Below are 18,759 nucleotides of genomic sequence, written 5' to 3'. Positions count from 1 at the left end.
GGGGTATTTGCTCTGGCCCTGGAAACCTCTCAAAGTTCTGCATCAGAAGTCTCCAGTATGGGGTGTGTGCAACACAGGATGTGAAAAACGACCTCCTGGGGGTGCCTGGGTGGCTCACTAGGTTGAACGTCCGGACTCTTGATCTCAGCTCAGATCATGATCTCAAGGTTCATGGGATCCAGCCCTGCGTCGGGCTCTGAGCTGACAGAGCGGAGCCTGCTTGGGATTTTTCTCTCTCCCTCTCCCTCAAAATAAATAAACTTTCAAAAAAAAAATAACCTCCTGGATATGAAAAAACAATCTTAGAATGTTTCTTTATATTAATTTGTAATCCTGACTTTTACTAGATATTATTTAATGATATTGTATACTATGTATACAATTTATAAGTAAAGGGCATACACCCATATTAAAGGCATTTTCCCAAACATGTGGGTTCTAATAGAGACAGTTCCTGGGGTTGCAGGGTTAGCTAAGAAAGTATAAGGATTTGAAATGAAATGAATTAAGTGTAGAAACAGGGAGTGACCCGAGCAGGTGCAGAGGAGATAGAGCCTGTGGCTTTCTACTTAGGAGCTGGAGAGAGGTGGCTTCTCCCCACCTGTCACCCCAAGAGACCATCCATGCACTCCTGGAAATGTCAATATTGTTGCATAAATCAGCAGATTTCCTCAAAAGTGCCTCAAGCTCAAAAGGGCAGGCTGGGTTGGGGTCTCGGACATCTGGACGTCACAACCTCAGCAGCTCTCTGCCAAGGCAGAGATTACTGTTACTGAGAACAGCCAGGCAAACAGGTTTTTCTTCTTGATGCATTTAGAGGACACTGCTGGCTTCCCTCCTAAGGAGGATGACACCCTTGTTCGTTCATTCGGCACAGCCCTCCACTGATGGCTTAGAGCAGGGGTCAGCCAACTTCTCTACTAAGGGCCAGAAAGCAAATATTGTCAGCTTTACCAACCAGATGGTCTCCACCACAACTACTCAAGTCAGCTGCTACAGCATGGAAGCAGCTAGAAATGATATGGGAACATATAGGCATGGCTGTGTTCCAGTAACTTTATTTATAGACACTGAAATTTGGATTTCATAGAACTGCCACGTATCAGAAAATATTATCCATCATTTGAACCATAAACCATTTAAAATGTAATGATTTTTAGCTCAGGAGCACTAATCAAATGGGTGGCCAGCTGAATTTGGCCCATGAGCGAGAGTTTTCAGACCCCTAGTTTAGAGAAAATACTAGTTTTGTTTTAAGTGTGAACATCTTCCCCTGTCTTTGATCCGACACAGTAGAATGAAGTATTGTTTTCTTATTGTAGGTAAATTTTTATGAAGCACCCAGAAGTTTATTAACAAAAGATAATTCGAAGAGCACAGGAATGCAGAACAGAGAATCAGCATATAATCCCCTTTGTTGTCAGTTTTTATGCAAATTACATATTGAACATCACTGCGGTGGTAATCCTTGCCTTTTGTAAGGGGTGCATGGAAATAAAATTGCCTTAGTTACTATTATGCAACCAACTAATGGTTAAAAGAGCCCAGCCTCACACAGGAGTGGTTCTAGCAGGCTGACAATGAAGAACTCCGACAGAAGAATAAATGGGTATTCCTTTTCATCTGAACCAAGATATGAATTATTAACGGTGGATGGCATTTATGATGTCAAAAATAAAAGAAAGAGTATTTTGTGCCATTCTTCTTACGGTGCAGTGAAATACTGAAATGTAAATATCAGTAATCAACCATAAAAGCAACTTAACTTGCCTGGATTTCAAAACGTATAATTTAGTATCATAATGCAGTTAACAAAATTGCTATGCTCTACTTCAGGGTAACTGGAAGTTACAATAGTCTGAAGGTGCAGGCCCCTGTGTGCCAAGTTCTGGACCAGAGCTTCGGTTTTCCCACGCCTCAGCCTTGGTTCAAGTGCAGCGTGTATCAGTGGCTGTAGGCAAACCAGTGGCATACTATTTTCTAAGTTTCCTTAGCAATGTGAAGCTTTGTAACAAGGGCAGTTCTCAGTATCTTAATTGTATCAATTTTATTGTTAGATGAATGCTCTCCAGCACATTTAAGCATGGCATTTAGCCAGTTATTTTGCAAATGGCTACACGCTCTGGAAAATGCTTGCCTTTCTTTGCGCAGCCTGTGGTCGTGTTCAATTCAAAATATGTATTTAGTCCAGGAGAGCTCTAGGGTTGATTGACTCATATGCAATTGTCAATATCTGACCTTTATACGATAATTTCACATGACTGAACCTGATAGTGCTTATGAAGCAAAGTCTCAGTTTGCCTTACAAAATAATGCGACATTTTCCTAAATAGGTTTCCCCCCAGCTTGCCAGATAGGTAGCCTGTATCATTAAAGAACACCTACCAGCATTAGGTATATGCCTTTTCTGTCCTGCATAATGACTATGCTTTCTTGGAGTACTTAAATTCATCAAATATGTTAACGATGGCACACAAAAAATTAGTTTTCTTTCAGATCGCCTATTGGACAAAATAAGCTTACAACCCCCCATTAAACTTCTTTCATTTAAAAGAGACTCAGGTAGCTAAATGAATCGTATTTGGTTTCTCTCATTATCATCACAGACATTAATGGTAGAAGCAGGTCATAATGCTGGTGGGGAGAGAGGATGAGAAGGTGTGCGCGCGCGCACACACACACACACACACACACACACACCTTTGATGAGCTCCCGAGCTGGACCCCCCCCCCCACCGCCTATTACGCACAGACCACCCAGGGGGGCCTGAATACACACCTGTGCTCGTGCGGTATGTGCCCGTGTGTGCTGATGGCAGAGGGTCCCCCTGGCTCTGGCTGAGACTCCTCATAGGGGGCTTCTGATAGACACGGTCCTCATAGATGGGGTCTATGTGGTGCTCTGGGGACTGCAGGGCCCGCAGTTCCGGGCCCAGGTGGCCGTGCTGGCTGCTGTACGAGGCCCGGGACCCAGCTGAAATAAGCGAACAGGAGACATTAGGACCCAACCAACATTCAGACAGAACTTGTTTTATCAAAGACATATTTGAATTTGTTTTTGCACAGAAATGGTGAAATCTGCAGAAAATCAAATGAATAGCATGAAATGGCAGCAATATGTCAAGCTAATCAGCTTATCGGCATCACCCAGCTGCCTTGCTTTGCTCCCAAACCTGATCTCCCTATAAGGATGATAATGATTCTGAGATAAATCCACCCTGAACAGGGCCAGCGAAACATCATTTTTCTCAGCCTAACGAATGTGGCTGGCTTCCTTACTAAAGGAATCAGGCAGACAAGTCGAACCTCAAAACCTCTTCTTATCCCATAGTCCTTGCACCTTAAATTCTGCAACAGAAATTATTATGTAAAATGATGAGCAAACAAATAAACCATGATGGCAAGCCATCCTGATGTTGTTCCTGAAAAGTGAGCCAGAATTCGTTCTCATCAGCAGTTTCTTCCCGGACAATGAATGAACGGAAATGTCTGGACTTACAACAGCCTACATCTCTAAGAGAAGCAGATTGTAAAGAAACAGGTTTTCAAGTCACATTTCCTTTTACTCTTACCCTCCAAACTGAAGCACCTCATTTAGTCTACCTTCCTCTAAAAAACGGTACAAGTGGCTGTCACTAACTGGTTGAATTTGTAAACTGAGTCTGCGCATCGCTCGCCTTGTAGTATTTGTAAATCCTTATTTGTGTCATTTCCTCGCACTGTATGGGAGGAGGTGTCGCTTTGAAACAGTGCTGTGGACCAGGGAACCTTTGCGGACCCGAGGACAGTGCATTCTGCGAGGGCTAAGAGGTTCAGCTGACACACGGAAAAGACGATGTTGACCGAGAGCCAACATTGCACCTGAGGTACGGTCAGAATCCCAGAAGCATCATCTCCACTGGGGCAGATGGGGTGGAGGACACCGGGGGACAATGAAGGATGCAGGGCAGCAAGGAGAGACGGTTATCTCATGGCGGTGAGCGGAGAACACACACAAGAACCGAATGAGGCGGAGAGCGGACTTTTGGCAAGACCCTTCGGCTAAACCTTCAAAGCCGATACCCACACGCCATGCTGGGATTTAACTGTCAGCGGCCTCTGGACAGCCCGAACTTGGGAGCTCTCCACTCCATTCTAAGCAACGGGATTTTGGAATTCCTTGATTTCAGCAGTGTCTGCGGGCAGCTCTATCTCTGTGTGGCCGTCCAAGGCAGTCACCGGTGGCCACTTTAGAGACAAGATCTTCAATGCTCAGTGACTCTGCACTGCTTCTTCAGGATCATGTAACCCCCAGGATTTTAACATTCTCACCGAGTATATTTGAGAAAAAGCCCATTCCAAAGTTTCGAAATTGCTGGCAGATAAATACACGCTTTATTAGTATATTGTACACAGGGCTGTTTTAAATTTACATAAACAAAACAGAGCATTTCTGAATGATTGAGGCAGTGCTCAGAATTCTATGAATTCAGTGTTAATAAAAATTACTGAATGTTTTGAGGAAAGGGAAGGAATAGAGAAAGTTAGTTCCTTACCTTTCCCTTTGCTAGTAATTAAATCAACTCTGATTTAGATAGCGTTCAGATGAATGATAGGTTCAAAATAACTGTTTTGCATAATTAGCTTCATTGCATCTGATTTATCAAATGCCAACATCACACTGAATATTATCTCATGTTCATATTTTCCAGGAATATATTTAAGTATGATACGCCTTGAGTTCCTGCTGTCAATTCTTCCTTCTTCTGGAGGCTTTCTTAATATTGCCAAAGACTTACAAGTGTAAAAATCAAGGAAACAGTCATTATATCCAAATGTTATATAGTTAAATGAAAGCCATCCATCACTCGTAGATTTAGAGTTATAACTTAATAATGTTCTTGATTCTAAGTCTCTAAAAACACTCAACAAGGGAACCACAAAAAGTCCTGATGATCTGAGTGGGGACAGGATGTGAGGGCCAGCATTTACTGGGCATGAGGAAATTTTTATAGAACCACGATTCAGACATTAATGACCAAGGGTCCTAGGCAAGGAGCAAGAATCTTAAAGCCTACCCTTAGCACGGCTTTTAATGGGTAATTGCAAAGATTGCAGGGATGAATGAAGTCAAAAAGGGAAGGACTGAAATGACCAAGGAAATGTGCAATACTTTTTACAAAGAGATATAGCATCAATTAAATCTGCAAATTTACAGATAACAACACTCTGCTAGTCCAGGAGGAAGCCAGCAGCACGGGGAAATAATCACGGAGCAGAAAGGGCTTGTCACATTCCCCCACGCCACAGTTTCATTGGGTCAGAGTCCAGCAGGCACTGTTTTCATTTGACCAGCAATATGAAAGTTATTGTTTTTAGACTGATGTGCAAATAAATGTCTACATGTTAAGTTTTATATCCGTCGTTTACATGTAGCAGGCTAGTCCCTATTAACTAACAGATTGATTCATTCAACATAGGGATAAAGGTACTCAAGAAAAGTAAAGCAGGGTAAGGGGACAGCAGACAAAGTGTGGTGCATACTGTTTTGATAAGGTGGTCAAGAAAGTTCTTTTTGCTTATTTGCCATTTCAGCGGAAAACTTCCGAAGGCCAGAGAAAGCCATGATGGAGGGAGATCCACGTGGTTCCCAGACAGAGGGAACCGGCCGCAAGAGCAAAGGCCCCTCTGTAAGAAATTCATTTCACGGTATTTATAGAAGTGATTTTATCAGTACCTATTTAATCCATATTGTCTTTAAAAAGAAACACAGCGTATGGACTCTTCATGAGTTCAGACTACAATCGGTTGTAAGAACTGAACAGATTTCCTTTTTAACTCAAAATTTCACAATCACAATAGCCACATTTATATCAAAGGGATTTGGAATATTCAGTGGAAGATCACACTTAATGAGCTCATGAGAGCAGCACAATCTCTGATTGAGATTCGGCTCAAATTTACATATATATGTATGTATGTGTACACGTATATATAATACATACATATATATGTATATACATGTGTAACACACACACACACACACATACAGCCTTTGAATTTTTGTTCCTTAGAACATGATTAATTCTCAAATCTTCATTTACTTTCCCAACAATCATCCAGGGAACTCTCTGGAAGGCTGATTCCTGGACACAGCCCCGAAAGATTAGGACTTGGTCTATTGAGCAAGGAGAGGCTGTGTGCCTCTCTTAATGGGCACCCTCTCACCTCATGATTCTACTGCAGAGATGACAGTGAGAGCCCCCCTGTTTTAGATAAAGAGAGAGAGAGGAGACAGGCATATTCAAAAGAAAGAAAGAAATGCCTAATAAGTTGTTAACATTCAATTTATCATTTCTTGCTTTCTTCTAATAATATAATTTACTACCACATTATACCAATTACTTTACCGGACAGAATGAAACAAATACATTCTGGTTTTAATTGGGACCCGTTTACATTCTTTTAGTTCCATAATATATAAGTTATGACCCTCTAATTTAGCATGAATTCACTCACTTTTGCAAAGAAATAAGTGTTTGCATGTTTTCATCTGGAAATATTAATATTAGGTTCTGAAGGACATACTGCCTGCCATTATCTGTTCTTTCCAAATCTGGGAGCCAGTTTCAAATGCTCACTGGCAAAGGGGGCACCTGGGTGGCTCAGTCGGTTAGGCGTCTGACTTCAGCTTAGGTCATGATCTCACGTGAGTTCGAGCCCTGCATCGGGCTCTGTGCTGACAGCTCAGAGCCTGGAGCCTGCTTCGGTCGGATTCTGTGTCTCCCTCTCTCTCTGCCCCTCCCCCTCTAGTGCACGCACTCTCTCTGTCTCTCAAAAATAAATAAACATTTAAAAATTTTTTCAGGGGGCGCCTGGGTGGCTCAGTCGGTTGAGCTACCGACTTGGGCTCAGGTCACGATCTCACAGTTTGTGAGTTCGAGCCCCGAGTCGGGCTCTGTGCTGAGAGTTCAGAGCCTAGAGCCTGCTTCGGATTCTGTGTCTCCCTCTCTCTCTGCCCCTCCCCCACTCATGCTCTGTCTCAGAAATAAACATTAAAAAAATTAAAATAAAATAAAATAAATTTTTTTTCAAGTGCTCACAGGCAAAAATAAGGACCCAAATGATATAGCAGTCCGTTGGCCAGAGCAAGCTGACTCAGTATTTGTGAACAGGTGGCAGAGACAGGCAGTTTCATTTCTGATCTAAACAACGGTATTCAGAGGAAGAAAAGGCCAAAGTAAAATCTAGGAACTCAGGTTTCTTGAAAATTGTGAATCCAGTTCAACATCGATGTTTATTAGTAAAACTGTATCTTTGAAGTGCAAAATAGAACTTTTTTTTAAGTTTATTTATTTTGAGAAAGAAAGAGAGAGGGAGGGAGGGAGAGAGAGAGAGGGCAGGGTAGGGGCAGAGAGAGGGGTCGGGGGAAAAGAGAATCCCAAGCAGGCTCCATGCTGACAGCACAGAGTCCGACACGGGGCTCCAACTCACAAATTGTGAGATCGTGACCTGAGATGCAATCAAGAGTCAGACGCTTAACCAACTGAGCTACCCAGGCACCCCAAAACAGAACTTCCAAAGAGAACTGTGGTTTTTGGAATAGTAGCAGATTTTCCCCTCGCAAATTCCCACTGAACTCCTCCCGCTGAATACTCCGATATCAGCGGTTTGATCCCTGCTGATACATTGGCGTCACTAAGCAACGTGGCCAGGCAGCACGGCCCATGCAGGTAGGTAGCCTGTGCTCTGTGACAGTTTATGGCCCCGGAACAGTTATTCTGTAGACTTTGAACCTCTTAAAACTTCTAGCCCTTGATATTTGTCATTATTAATCTCAAGAGAGAAAAATGATATCAACATAAAAGCACTTTTAGGAATAAAAAAAGCCACTTTGGCTAATATTATTTCATACATGTGTGCTAAGTAAATTGCTCAAAGATGCAAATATAGCATCTCAGATCTAAGGAATACTTTACCATAATAAAGACTTGTTTAATTCTTGGTTTTTGCTTTGGACTCAACTCAAAATTCCAAAATCTCCTCCCCACTCCTATGCTAATTCACTAGTTAATTTCAGTATTTAAGAGACCCCAAAATATTTCCTATGTATCTTGAGTCAAGTCCCTGCACTAAATTTCATTTGCAAATGATCATCAATTCATTGAATTAGTTAGACATCTTATCCCACGTTGTTGTAAATGTTAAGATATATGAACACACTTCCTAGACAGGCTACCAGCCATATTTCAGACTGACATTTGGAAGGAGACTATTCATGTATATTCAATGACAAAATCTGCATTGGAGCCTAATAAGTTCAATGCAACAGGCCATCTGATGATATAAAGCGATTCTACAAAAAGTCTGTTTTGGAAACCTTTAGAAAATGCCCTTCTGTTTCACGTATTCCATGAATCCTAGATTTTCATCCGTTACGGTAACTTTGCTATCACAAATAACGTGAATGCTCATACAGTCTCTGACCAGGTACAAAACACAGGATTTATTCCTGCAACTTGATGACGCATTTTCCAATGCAACTTAATTGTGAGACCGCACCACACCTTTTACCAAATGGATACTGTATTCTGTTTGGGCTCAAATACTTTCCACCAAGCGTATCTTAAAAGTGAAAAATCACAAGTCAGGAAGTAGCATTTACGGTGCCTATGTGATTGTGTCCCTTAGAATAGCAGGTGTCCCTCATTCTTTCTAGTATTTTCTCTCTTACCACGAGCATTTCTTCTCAAGCTGTTAGAAAGCCAGGCTTCTTTTGTTCATTTCCTTTTGTGACAGGCAGGCACGAGTAAAGTAACGAGACAGCAGTAACGGGGAGTAACGGGCAATGAGAAGTCTGCTATCTTCACGTTCATAGGACGGACCACTTCTATGTTTTCTTTGCAGTGACCGGTGCATGCTTCTGCGTCTGCACCAGAGTGGACGGCGTCCTATGGCAAAACTCAGAACTCTGAGCGAAAACACACTTGTCTAAGATGGTACACATACTAGTGAAACACACCAGGTAAACTTAGTGGTGGCCTGGAGAGTGTCCTCATCATCTGCTTTCGGTTTATCTCAGGCTAGGTAAAGAGCTGCTCCAAACGAACCAGCCATGGATTTCAGTGTTTCTCCAAACACCACTGGCACGCATCTTCTGATTAAAATCTAGGTCCTGGCTCAGGTGTGGGGGAGGCCCCGAAGTTCTGCATTTTTAACAAGTTCTCTGGCAACGTTGGTGCGGATGGTCCACACACGTACTGGTTGAGCCACGGACACGTATCTTGGTTGCCAGGGGGCTTCAACTTAGGCACCATACTGAAGCCCTGGGGACCGAACTATGGATTCCTTATCTCTCCCTGCCTTACTAAGCAAACACGATTGCAACAACAAAGGTGCAGGCCGAGGGTGCAGCCAGATGCTGACCATGCTGATGGGGCCTCAGCAGGAACATCGGCAGCTGGGTCCAGCAGGTGGCTGTGCCGGCCACCGCACGCGGGCATCGTACTGGCTGCCACGGGTTGCCTGGGCCTATAGGTCAGGCTTCCACCTGTGGGCTGCTGCAGAGTGACTGATCTCAGCTCTAGGTGGCCAAGGCTCAGACACCAAGGGGCATATAAAAGCCCATCTTTCCTACAGAGGGCAGACTTTTTACATATGGGTGGCCAGGAATGCTTTTGCTGCTTTTGCTATGCTTCTAGGAGGATTCTGGGGAAGCAAGTCTAGGTTCCCTTCACTGCTTCGGTGCACACCTATGTAAGAGTTTGGTTCGGTGCTTCCCAACCTTGGGAGGACACACATGGCGTTCACCTGGAAGCCTTTTTAACAGTATTGATTTTTGGGGCCCCCTCCAGACTACTGAACTGGGACCTGAGGGGATGGGCCCAGGGAACAGAAGAGTTCAAACACTCCCCAGACGTTTCTAAGACAAGATCTAGCACTGGATGGTTAGGGGCAGGCCTGGTAGATTTGGGGCCAATGTAGGGTCTTGAGGAGTGCATGCCAAGGTTTGGTCCTCAGCAGAGCCCTTAAGACTGCAGATTTAAAATACAGAAATCTCATGGGGCGCCTGGGGGGGTCGGCTGGTTGAGCGTCCAACTTCGGCTCAGGTCATCATCTCACAATCTGTGGGTTCGAGCCCCGCGTGGGGCTCTGTGCTGACGGCTCAGAGCCTGGAGCCTGCTTCCGATCCTGTGTCTCCCTCTCTCTCTGCCCCTCCCCCACTCTCACTTTGTCTCACTCTGTCTCTCAAAAATAAATGTAAAAAAATTAAAAAAAAAAAAATAAAATACAGAAATTTCTGTTCTTGAATGGGTGGTGGGGGGAAAGGAGTCACCCCCCTTGGAGGGAGGTGCAGGTTCTGAGCTTTGCAGGAAGGCAGCAACGCCTCTGAGAGTAAAAAGGGTACGGAATGCTTTCTGTCCACCTGTGCTATTCACTGTGCTGCAATTGACTTCCTGCTGGGAAGTCCCCCAAGTTCACAGACCGTAGACACGTACGGCCTGCAGGACATTTCCTGCCCCTCCCATCCCCTCACTTCTGTAGGTCTCCAGAAAATGTCTTCGGGTTGGACACAGCGTGGTTTTGGGAAAAGGGGCATTTAGGCTGGAAGGTGCCTGATTTTTTACATCAGGTGAGGGTGGGGTCCTTGCCGTGACAATCACGGATCCTGTGAACACGTAGGAATCTTTCTAAAAATAACTCGCGTGTAATCACAACTATTCAGATAAACGTCCCAGTGAAGCTGACAGAATGACTCCCCCAAACAGTCCATCAAGACACCCCAAATCCTTTTCAGTTGACACCTGGCAGATAAAAAATTGGCAGGGGTGAATCGTGAATTGTAGTATCTTTGTGCAGAAGGGCAACATAATGTGACCTCGGACTTGTAATTAAAGTCTTCTGACATTAATTTGTAAACAAGTGTGATCTGTGAATGTTAATTTTTACCCAGGAGGGGTCTCCTGTTTAAAATTTGCTTCGAACCCCATCTCCGCCTGGAGAGAAGCTTTGGGCAGCCACGTTCAGGTGAAAGGGACCAGGAGCCAGGCTCACCACTATCTTATTGTCCTAATTAACTACTGATGCAGAGTGATCTACGACTCGGTGCTTTATTAATTAGTCACTTACCAGAGTTTTTAATGGCCAGTCTCATATTCACACAGATACTCTTCTCTATCAACAAGGCGGACAAAATTCGATGAGTGTCATTTTATTTCTTGACAGCTGCTTCTCAATACCCCATCAGTGCAATACGCGAACAGTACATCTGGAGTCTGGTTTCAGGACCTAATTACTATGGATAATTATGGATATTTCCATGGAAAGAAGCCTGAACAGGGCGCTCCTGACCCATCTTTTGTTGTTGTTGTTGTTGTTGAGATGCAAAGCAGGACAGATAGACCAGCTTTGGCTGCAAGGGACCGGAGCTCTTCAGAATTGAAGCTGAATTTTCATTTTTTGTGTATGTGCCCCTCAAAGGGCACCGATGAAATTCTCAGTGTAAAGGCAAGGAGAAAAGTTTTATCAGACAAAAGTAGGCTTAAGTTGTTTTCTTCATTAATTGGTTTAAATATTTTGAAATATACATGAGCTAAGATGTTTTGTCAAACACAGGCCTTTTTGATCAGACTGTATTAAATATACCATAGACAGGGTGTGCAAATTCCTTTTCAAAAATTACTTAGCTTTTATAATGCAAAGTTCAGATGTATTCTCCTGTTATCATTTTTCCATTCCTTTATATATCTTACTAACACCCACAGGGAGGCCCTGGTGTTAATTCCAGAAGAAGAAGATACCATGAACTTTCAACATAATTTATGGGGGGAGAAATGGCAAGCAAATTGCTTCATAGATTACTCATTCTCTATATTTACATTTTATAAATTCTTCGTATCAACACTTTATTACATTTTCCTTATTTTACTCAACATAATATTTGGCATATAAAAAAAGGGTTTGAGAAGAGAGAGTATGCTGTGTAATAAACAGTTCTGAGGAGGATTAAAATTTTCCCTTGATTCTGTTCTGGTTAAAGGGCTTTAATGATTGTATCTGTGGGTTTTAGAATCCAATTAGTAATGTATTATATATGTATACTTATTATTTGGATACCAGTTACATTTATTTAAACATTAAATCCCTAATACAAAGCACCCGGATGAGACCGATGTGTAGTTATAATTCCCCCACCTTATTTTTAACTGTTTTCTTTATCCAAAGAAGTTACTACTAAACCACCAATTGGTGTGGCACAGTAGGCACAGTGATGGTTTTCCAGTCCAGAAATCAATCTGTGTTGACTCTTTAAGTGCAAAACAAATACTACATATTTGCAAGAAGGCTGTCAAGGTGTAGGGGGCTCTTTGGGGTCATGTCAACTATAACCAACTAATTGGCTCCGCCATGGAGGGGACTGGAGTATTATAAGCTTCTAACCAGCTGAGCTTAAGACCTGACAGTACCTGTGTGCATGTGTGTGTGTGTGTGTGTGTGTGTGTGTGTGTGTGTGTGTATTTTCTTCATTCTAAAGAGAAATGTATACAGACTTCCCTTTTCTACATCAATTATTAAAATGAAGCTTATCTTGTAAGGGGGGTTTTGACTTTATCACATTGCCAGTCCATTCTAGGGGAGCTCTAAGGTTGAAGCCAGAAACATCGGGAAATGCAGATATCATTTGGGGTACGGTATGGGCATAGCACCTCTGTAATGGCACAGCACCTGTGTGCCCAGGCACCGTCTGTAACAGCAGAGCACATGCGGGCCCAGGCACCATCTAGGAAGCCCAACAGGAAAAATCAATGCGATCACGTCTATTTGAAGATATTAGCATAGCAAGCAGAAATAGGAGGGGCCACTAGAGTCTACTGAACCAAAATAATTAATGGTTTTCCTTGGGTTCTCTTTGCTGCCAAGTTTCTACCTGCAGGATCCTGGGCACATGTTCAGAATACAGACACCACAGAATAGGAATTATCTGTTTTTATGATTTCGTCTCTACAGCTACACACACAAAGAACTGCTAGCTCTCGAGGTGAGCCTGCGACATTCCTTGGAATGCTGTCCGTGCCTCTGTTCACGCTGCAACAGGAACGTGGAAAGTACAGGAAGCCACTTTCCAAAGAAATAGGAAACTCAGAGGTGAGGACGCAGACACTTTATCTTACAGATTCTCAATATGCATTGAACCAAGTCTTTCTGGTAGCTACTGGTTAAGTTTTTAATGGTTCACTCATTCTGGGTAGAACCTGGTATTTCTCTGTATTCTCTCCGTGCTAAGCATGACTTCCGGTTACCAATGGGATATACCATTTGCACCCATAAATACTTTTACAATAGTCACTCAAAAATATTTGTTGAACGGGCTCCTGGCTGGCTATGCTGCTATGTGACTCTTGATCTTGGGGTTGTAAATTCGAGACCCACATTGGGTGTAGAGATTACCTAAAATTAAAATCTTAAGGAAAAAAAAAAGTTGTTGAATACCTACTAGAAGAGGCTTGGTGAGGAGTTCTGGAAAACTCTGAACTCTGAAAGTCCCATTAGCTGCCCTCTGGGAGCCCACAACTCCTACTATTCAAATGCTCTGCCGGGATTACAAGATACTTCAAGATACTTTCTGCTTTGTAATGTAAATAAGTTCTTTGGCAATACAGGGCACCACAACAAATACATGTAGACCCATGTGGGATTAGCCTTTAGAGATTTCAGATATTTCACGTTAGTTATCCACAGGAGATGCAAACTTTTATAGGTATATATAAAATACATACGCATATATGTGTATGTATATGTATAAATAAATGTATCTACGGTAATTTTTGTCATATTTACAATATATATAAATAATAAGAAAAAACTGTAGGTTTTATGTATACATACTTAATATATATACACACTTCATATATATATATACATATATATATATATATATACACATATAAAGTAAACATACAGAGAGATTTTTAAAAATTACAAAATGCACCTTGGTGAGATACAGTGGCAGGTGGGATTTTGATGCAGCCTTGGTTGCAAATCGACTCCATTTTGAGAGATTTTAGGTTTTTAATTATTGACGAGTATTTGTGCGTCTACTAAGATAGCTGGTCTCCACATCACCCCTGTGGCTTAGGTAGAAAGAAAATAAATATTTAACAGCATCGTATTTATTAAGGTGGAGCGACCAGGCAACAATCGAACTGATGCTCACGTGTGAGGTGAGTGGCAAAGCACAGATGCCCCTTTGCTCAGATTAACTGACACCTGTGACCCGCAAGGAGCGATCAGTGAAAACAGACCCAGGAATATTTTACCTTCAATGCCCTGCTGACTTGAAGTTCAGCAGCACAGAGCCTGAAGAGCAGGAGAAACCCACACCACGTGTCAGACATCAGCCAGGCTGCCCCCATTGCTGAGTGCCGGGGACCCAGCCAAGAAAATGGTCCACAGTCAGGGCGGCCGATACCCCGGCAGCACAAGAGCGAACAGTGCATCTGCAGCCTGGCTTCCAGACCTAATTACTATGTGTGTCTCCACATCTCTCCTCGCATTCTGTCATTTCCTTCCCTGATGCGGTATTACACCTAAGAGCAGTTTCCCGCGGAACTCCTATTTCTAGCTTCCACCGATCTGACCCGCAGCGCTGGGAAGTAAGACGGGTGTTCAGGGTTCAGCACCTGCAAAACACCTGACTGCACATTACCTGGCCTGTTTCTCGAAGAGGAAAAGGGAACTGCGTGTGAGTTGGTTCATTTCCGGAAGCCCCCAAAGTGGTCCCGTTTTAATCCACTTCTCTTCAAACTTCACGCACACCGTCACCCTGCCTTCAATCCCTCATGTCTCGAAGATCATGTGCATGCTCCCGGGATCCTTAATCCCCAGGCACATGTACCCCTGATGTTTATAGCAGTGCTTTCATCAATAGCCAAATTATGGAAAGAGTCCAAGTGTCCATCAACTGATGAGTGGATAAAGAAGACGTGGTTTATACATACAATGGAAAACTACTTGGCAATGAGAAAGAATGAAATCCTGCCATTTGCAGCAATGTGGATGGAACGGGAGGGTGTTATGCTAAGTGAAATAAGTCAGAGAAAGGCAGATATCGTATGTTTTCACGCATTATGTGGAATTTGAGAAACTTAACAGAAGACCATGGGAGAAGGGAAGGGGGAAAAACAGTTTCAAACAGAGAGGGAGGCAAACCATAAGAGTCTCTTAAATACAGAGAACAAACTGAGGGTTGGAGGGGTGGGGGGGTGGCAGAGGAGATTGGCATTGAGGAGGGACTTGTTGGGGTGAGCACTGGGTGTTGTATGTAAGCGATGAATCATGGGATTCTACTCCTGAAACCAAAAGCACACTGTATATGCTGTATGTTAACTAACTTGACAACAAATTATATTAAAAAAAAAAAGTAGGATAAAAAAGGTGAACAGAACAAGTAAATGATGGACCCAAGCTAGTAACTGATGCACCCATGTCTGGCCTCAATCCATTCTCCCTCTTAACCATCGCCTCCTGTATTTGTGGAACTCAATGCAATGCAGGAACTATTCTTTTTTGTCAAACTGCAATTAAACTCATTATTCTTAACTTGTTCTTGTACTTGTTCAGCCCTTAGATATTAAAATTACCAAAGGACTCTTTGGGACTTAGGCCAACATTCACGACTGTCAACATTTATGTGTTGAGTCCTACCTTTCCTAGTTTGCTAGCTTACTGCCCAGATGTCCCCCCCCCCCAACCCTGGGGACATCTCTGCACCGTCCTGACGGTCAATATACACTGTTCTTGGGTACCACGTTTTCCTGTTTTATGCCCTCATTCAGCTGAGACACACCCACTGAGTGTTGTAAATCTCCAGGCAAGGGGGCCTATATGGAGATCAATTTTATCAATACTTGCAGGACTGAAAATATTTGATTCTGCCTTTATGTGGAAAATTTGGCTAGGTATAGAGTTTAGGTTAAAAATAAGTTTCCCCCAGGGGCATCTGGGTGGCTCAGTCAGTTAAGCGTCAGACTCTTGGTTTCAGCTCAGGTCATGATCTCATGGTTCGTGGGTTCGAGCCCTTCACTGGGCTCTCCACTGAAGGCACAGAGTCTGCTTGGGATTCTCTCTCTCCCTTTTTCTCCCTCTTTCTCTCTCTCTCTCTCAAGAGAAATAAATAAACGTTAAAAAAATAACTTGCCCCCAGAACTCTGAGCACATCACCTGATTGTTCTTTGCCACCCAGTATCACTGCCTCAATCTGGTGGCATACGTGTTCTTCCTCTCCAGGGGCTTTAGGGTCTTTTATGTTGGTGCTTTGAAATTGCACGATGCAGAATGCGGAAATGCCCTGTTGCAAACATGGGGCATTTCCTATGAAGGTATAGGTCCCTCGACTCTGAGGAATTGCTCTGTATTACTTCCTTGGTAGCTTGCTTCCCTCTATTCTTTCTGGGATTTTCCTAAGTCTTGGATGTGTCTTCCATGCACTATTATTGCATCATTCTTGTATTTTCTGTCTCCTTCCCTGTATGGCGACCTTCTGAGCGATTTCCTCGACTATTTCCCACTTATTCTATCACTTTTTTTTTGTTTGGGTGGTGCTATTTTTACAGCCTATAAAGATCTTCTTGTTCTTTGATCCTCTCATGTATCACCCAGTTCTTATTTAATAAACACAAGATCTTCTTAAACCCTTCTCAGTATGGATCCAAAAGTTCTTCCTTGTTTCCTTTAATCTCTTTTATTCTGTAAATTATCTGTTTTTTCTGAGAGACAGTTCATTTTTGCTATTTTTTTTCATGTCACTAATTCTCTCCAATTCCTCAGTAATCCTTACTAATTTATCATATTTGAGAAAGAAAAACCTGCTGGCAGCTTCTTCAACTACAGCCTAAATGGAAGTATCTCCCACTAAATGCCCCTGAGTAAGGTAGGAGGGGCATACGGCCTGGCATTCCTCCTTGGGGATGAGAGAAAGAGGGTAAAGAACAGCCTGAGCCCCCTTCCAGCCCACCACCCGCATGACTGTTTGAAATAAACTTTATCTAAGCCACCGGCCACCAAATTGGAGTCGAACTTTCTCAGACAGCCTGTCCAGTTTCAGGAGACCACCCCCATTCTTCACTTTGGAGTAAGCCATGGCTACAGGCTCGTCATCTTGGCAGGAGAGAGAATATGTAAGTGGGAGCGAGCAGCAGACTTAAAACTGTATCAAGCCCTGACTTCCAGCGAATCCCTCCATCTTTAGCCCCACGTATCTCCCCAGCTTCACTCTGACAATTGAGCCTGTCCAAGGCTTTACTGAAAATCATCAGCCCACCTCTGTCATACTGACACAGCAGATTCTTGGGAGAAACTTTCAACATTTTAAGTGCTCATCACTCCTGTGTGTTTTGCTTTCTAGAAAATTCCTATCACGGCTTGCTTTCGATGAGCCACAACCACTGGCCTCTGTGTTCTTGTGCCTTTGGTGGCTTACCCACTGAAATTCTGTATTTTTCAGAGGATCTGGACACAGGGGAGGCAGATGCATGGACAGAGAATGACATCTGGAACCACTGTCTGAGATAAAGCATGATCAAAATCATCAAAGCGTCAGAGACACTGGAAAAGCTTTTTATAGAACTGTAGGTAAAGATGCCACTTTCCTACAAAAGTACAAAAAAGACCTGTCTGCCCCATTTCAACTAGCATGGTTGCCAATGTGGTAGGAAGGGAAGGGAAGGTATTAATTTCTGCGAATCAACAAAAGTCAGGTAGGCCTTTTGTGGCCACCTAGCATCCCAAACATTTAGTTCCAGGTTCAGCCACTAACTTACTGTAACGGGATGTTCAAATGGCAGTCTCCCTGATGCAAGTTTGCCGTGGACATAAACTGGACAGAAATCAGATACCAATATGAGTATGATGAGACGCTGCATGGAGTGACTTCGCAAAGGATGTCCGATTGCCATTTCTGTGTGCCCTGCGCTCTAGGAAGACGGGGGCTGTGAGACAGCAGTCAGCAAGTCCAGAGGGGGTTTGCTGATGAGATTTCAGTAACCATCCCCTCGGAGGGAAAGCCTGAAGACAGTGGGCTTCCGTGGGACCACTTGGATGTGAGTTCCCTGCTGGAAAATGAGGTTCCAGAACTCTGGAGGGCAAGTGGGTGACAAAACAATCACTTTGTTGGTGGAAGCAGGAGAGGGTCAGCGTGTGGGACCTGGCCTGCACTCTCAGTGTCCACTGGGGTGCGGGATACCAGAAGGCAGCCTGCAGGAGAGAGACTAGATTAAATGCAGAACTAGAAAACAGCCTGGATGAGGACTGAGCTCTGAGAGCAGGAACTTCTGAGGAAGATTCTGGGCCTGAGAGGCATGGCCGGCAGGGAATGCCACAGGCTTTCTGTGGCTGCGGAGGAGACCCGAGGGAGGTCTGGTTCCGGAACACCCTGGAAGTTTTGGCTGAGAACTGGCCTTAACCGCCTTGGAGAGAAGATTAACGTGTTGGTTGATATCACAGGCTGATCACATTCTAATTAGTAAATGTAAACTAGAAATTTTTGTCTTATTTAAGGGTGAGAGGAAGGTTCGCAAAAACTGTTAGAGGATCACCTTCGGGAAATGTGATTTAAAGGACAGCAGGCACCAAGATCTCGTGCTGCATTGTGACCGCATCCCAAGCATTGGGTGTTAAACAAACTCACTCCTTACTTGAGTAGAGTTCATGTTTCCTTTGAGAACCTGACAGTGAAAATTGCAAAGCTTTTATGTGGGATTAGGCTTTTTTTTTTTCTTTCTT

The 18,759-nt window shown here is 43.4% G+C and overlaps 1 protein-coding gene across 1 annotated transcript in view; it reads right to left on the bottom strand.

Annotated features, from left to right (window-relative positions):
* CTNND2 (catenin delta 2) overlaps positions 1-18,759 on the bottom strand; it is a 938,499-nt gene that overhangs the window by 370,676 nt on the left and 549,064 nt on the right. The window contains exon 9 of the mRNA XM_049648272.1: positions 2,780-2,974. Coding sequence (XP_049504229.1) covers positions 2,780-2,974 — 195 coding nt within the window. The remainder of the gene's footprint in view (positions 1-2,779; positions 2,975-18,759) is intronic.

The sequence above is a fragment of the Panthera uncia genome (assembly GCF_023721935.1).
Source record: "Panthera uncia isolate 11264 chromosome A1 unlocalized genomic scaffold, Puncia_PCG_1.0 HiC_scaffold_17, whole genome shotgun sequence".
NCBI classification, from domain to species: domain Eukaryota; kingdom Metazoa; phylum Chordata; class Mammalia; order Carnivora; family Felidae; genus Panthera; species Panthera uncia.
The sequence above is the reverse complement of the archived record's forward strand: the minus strand, read 5'-3'. Positions and strand labels throughout refer to the sequence as shown.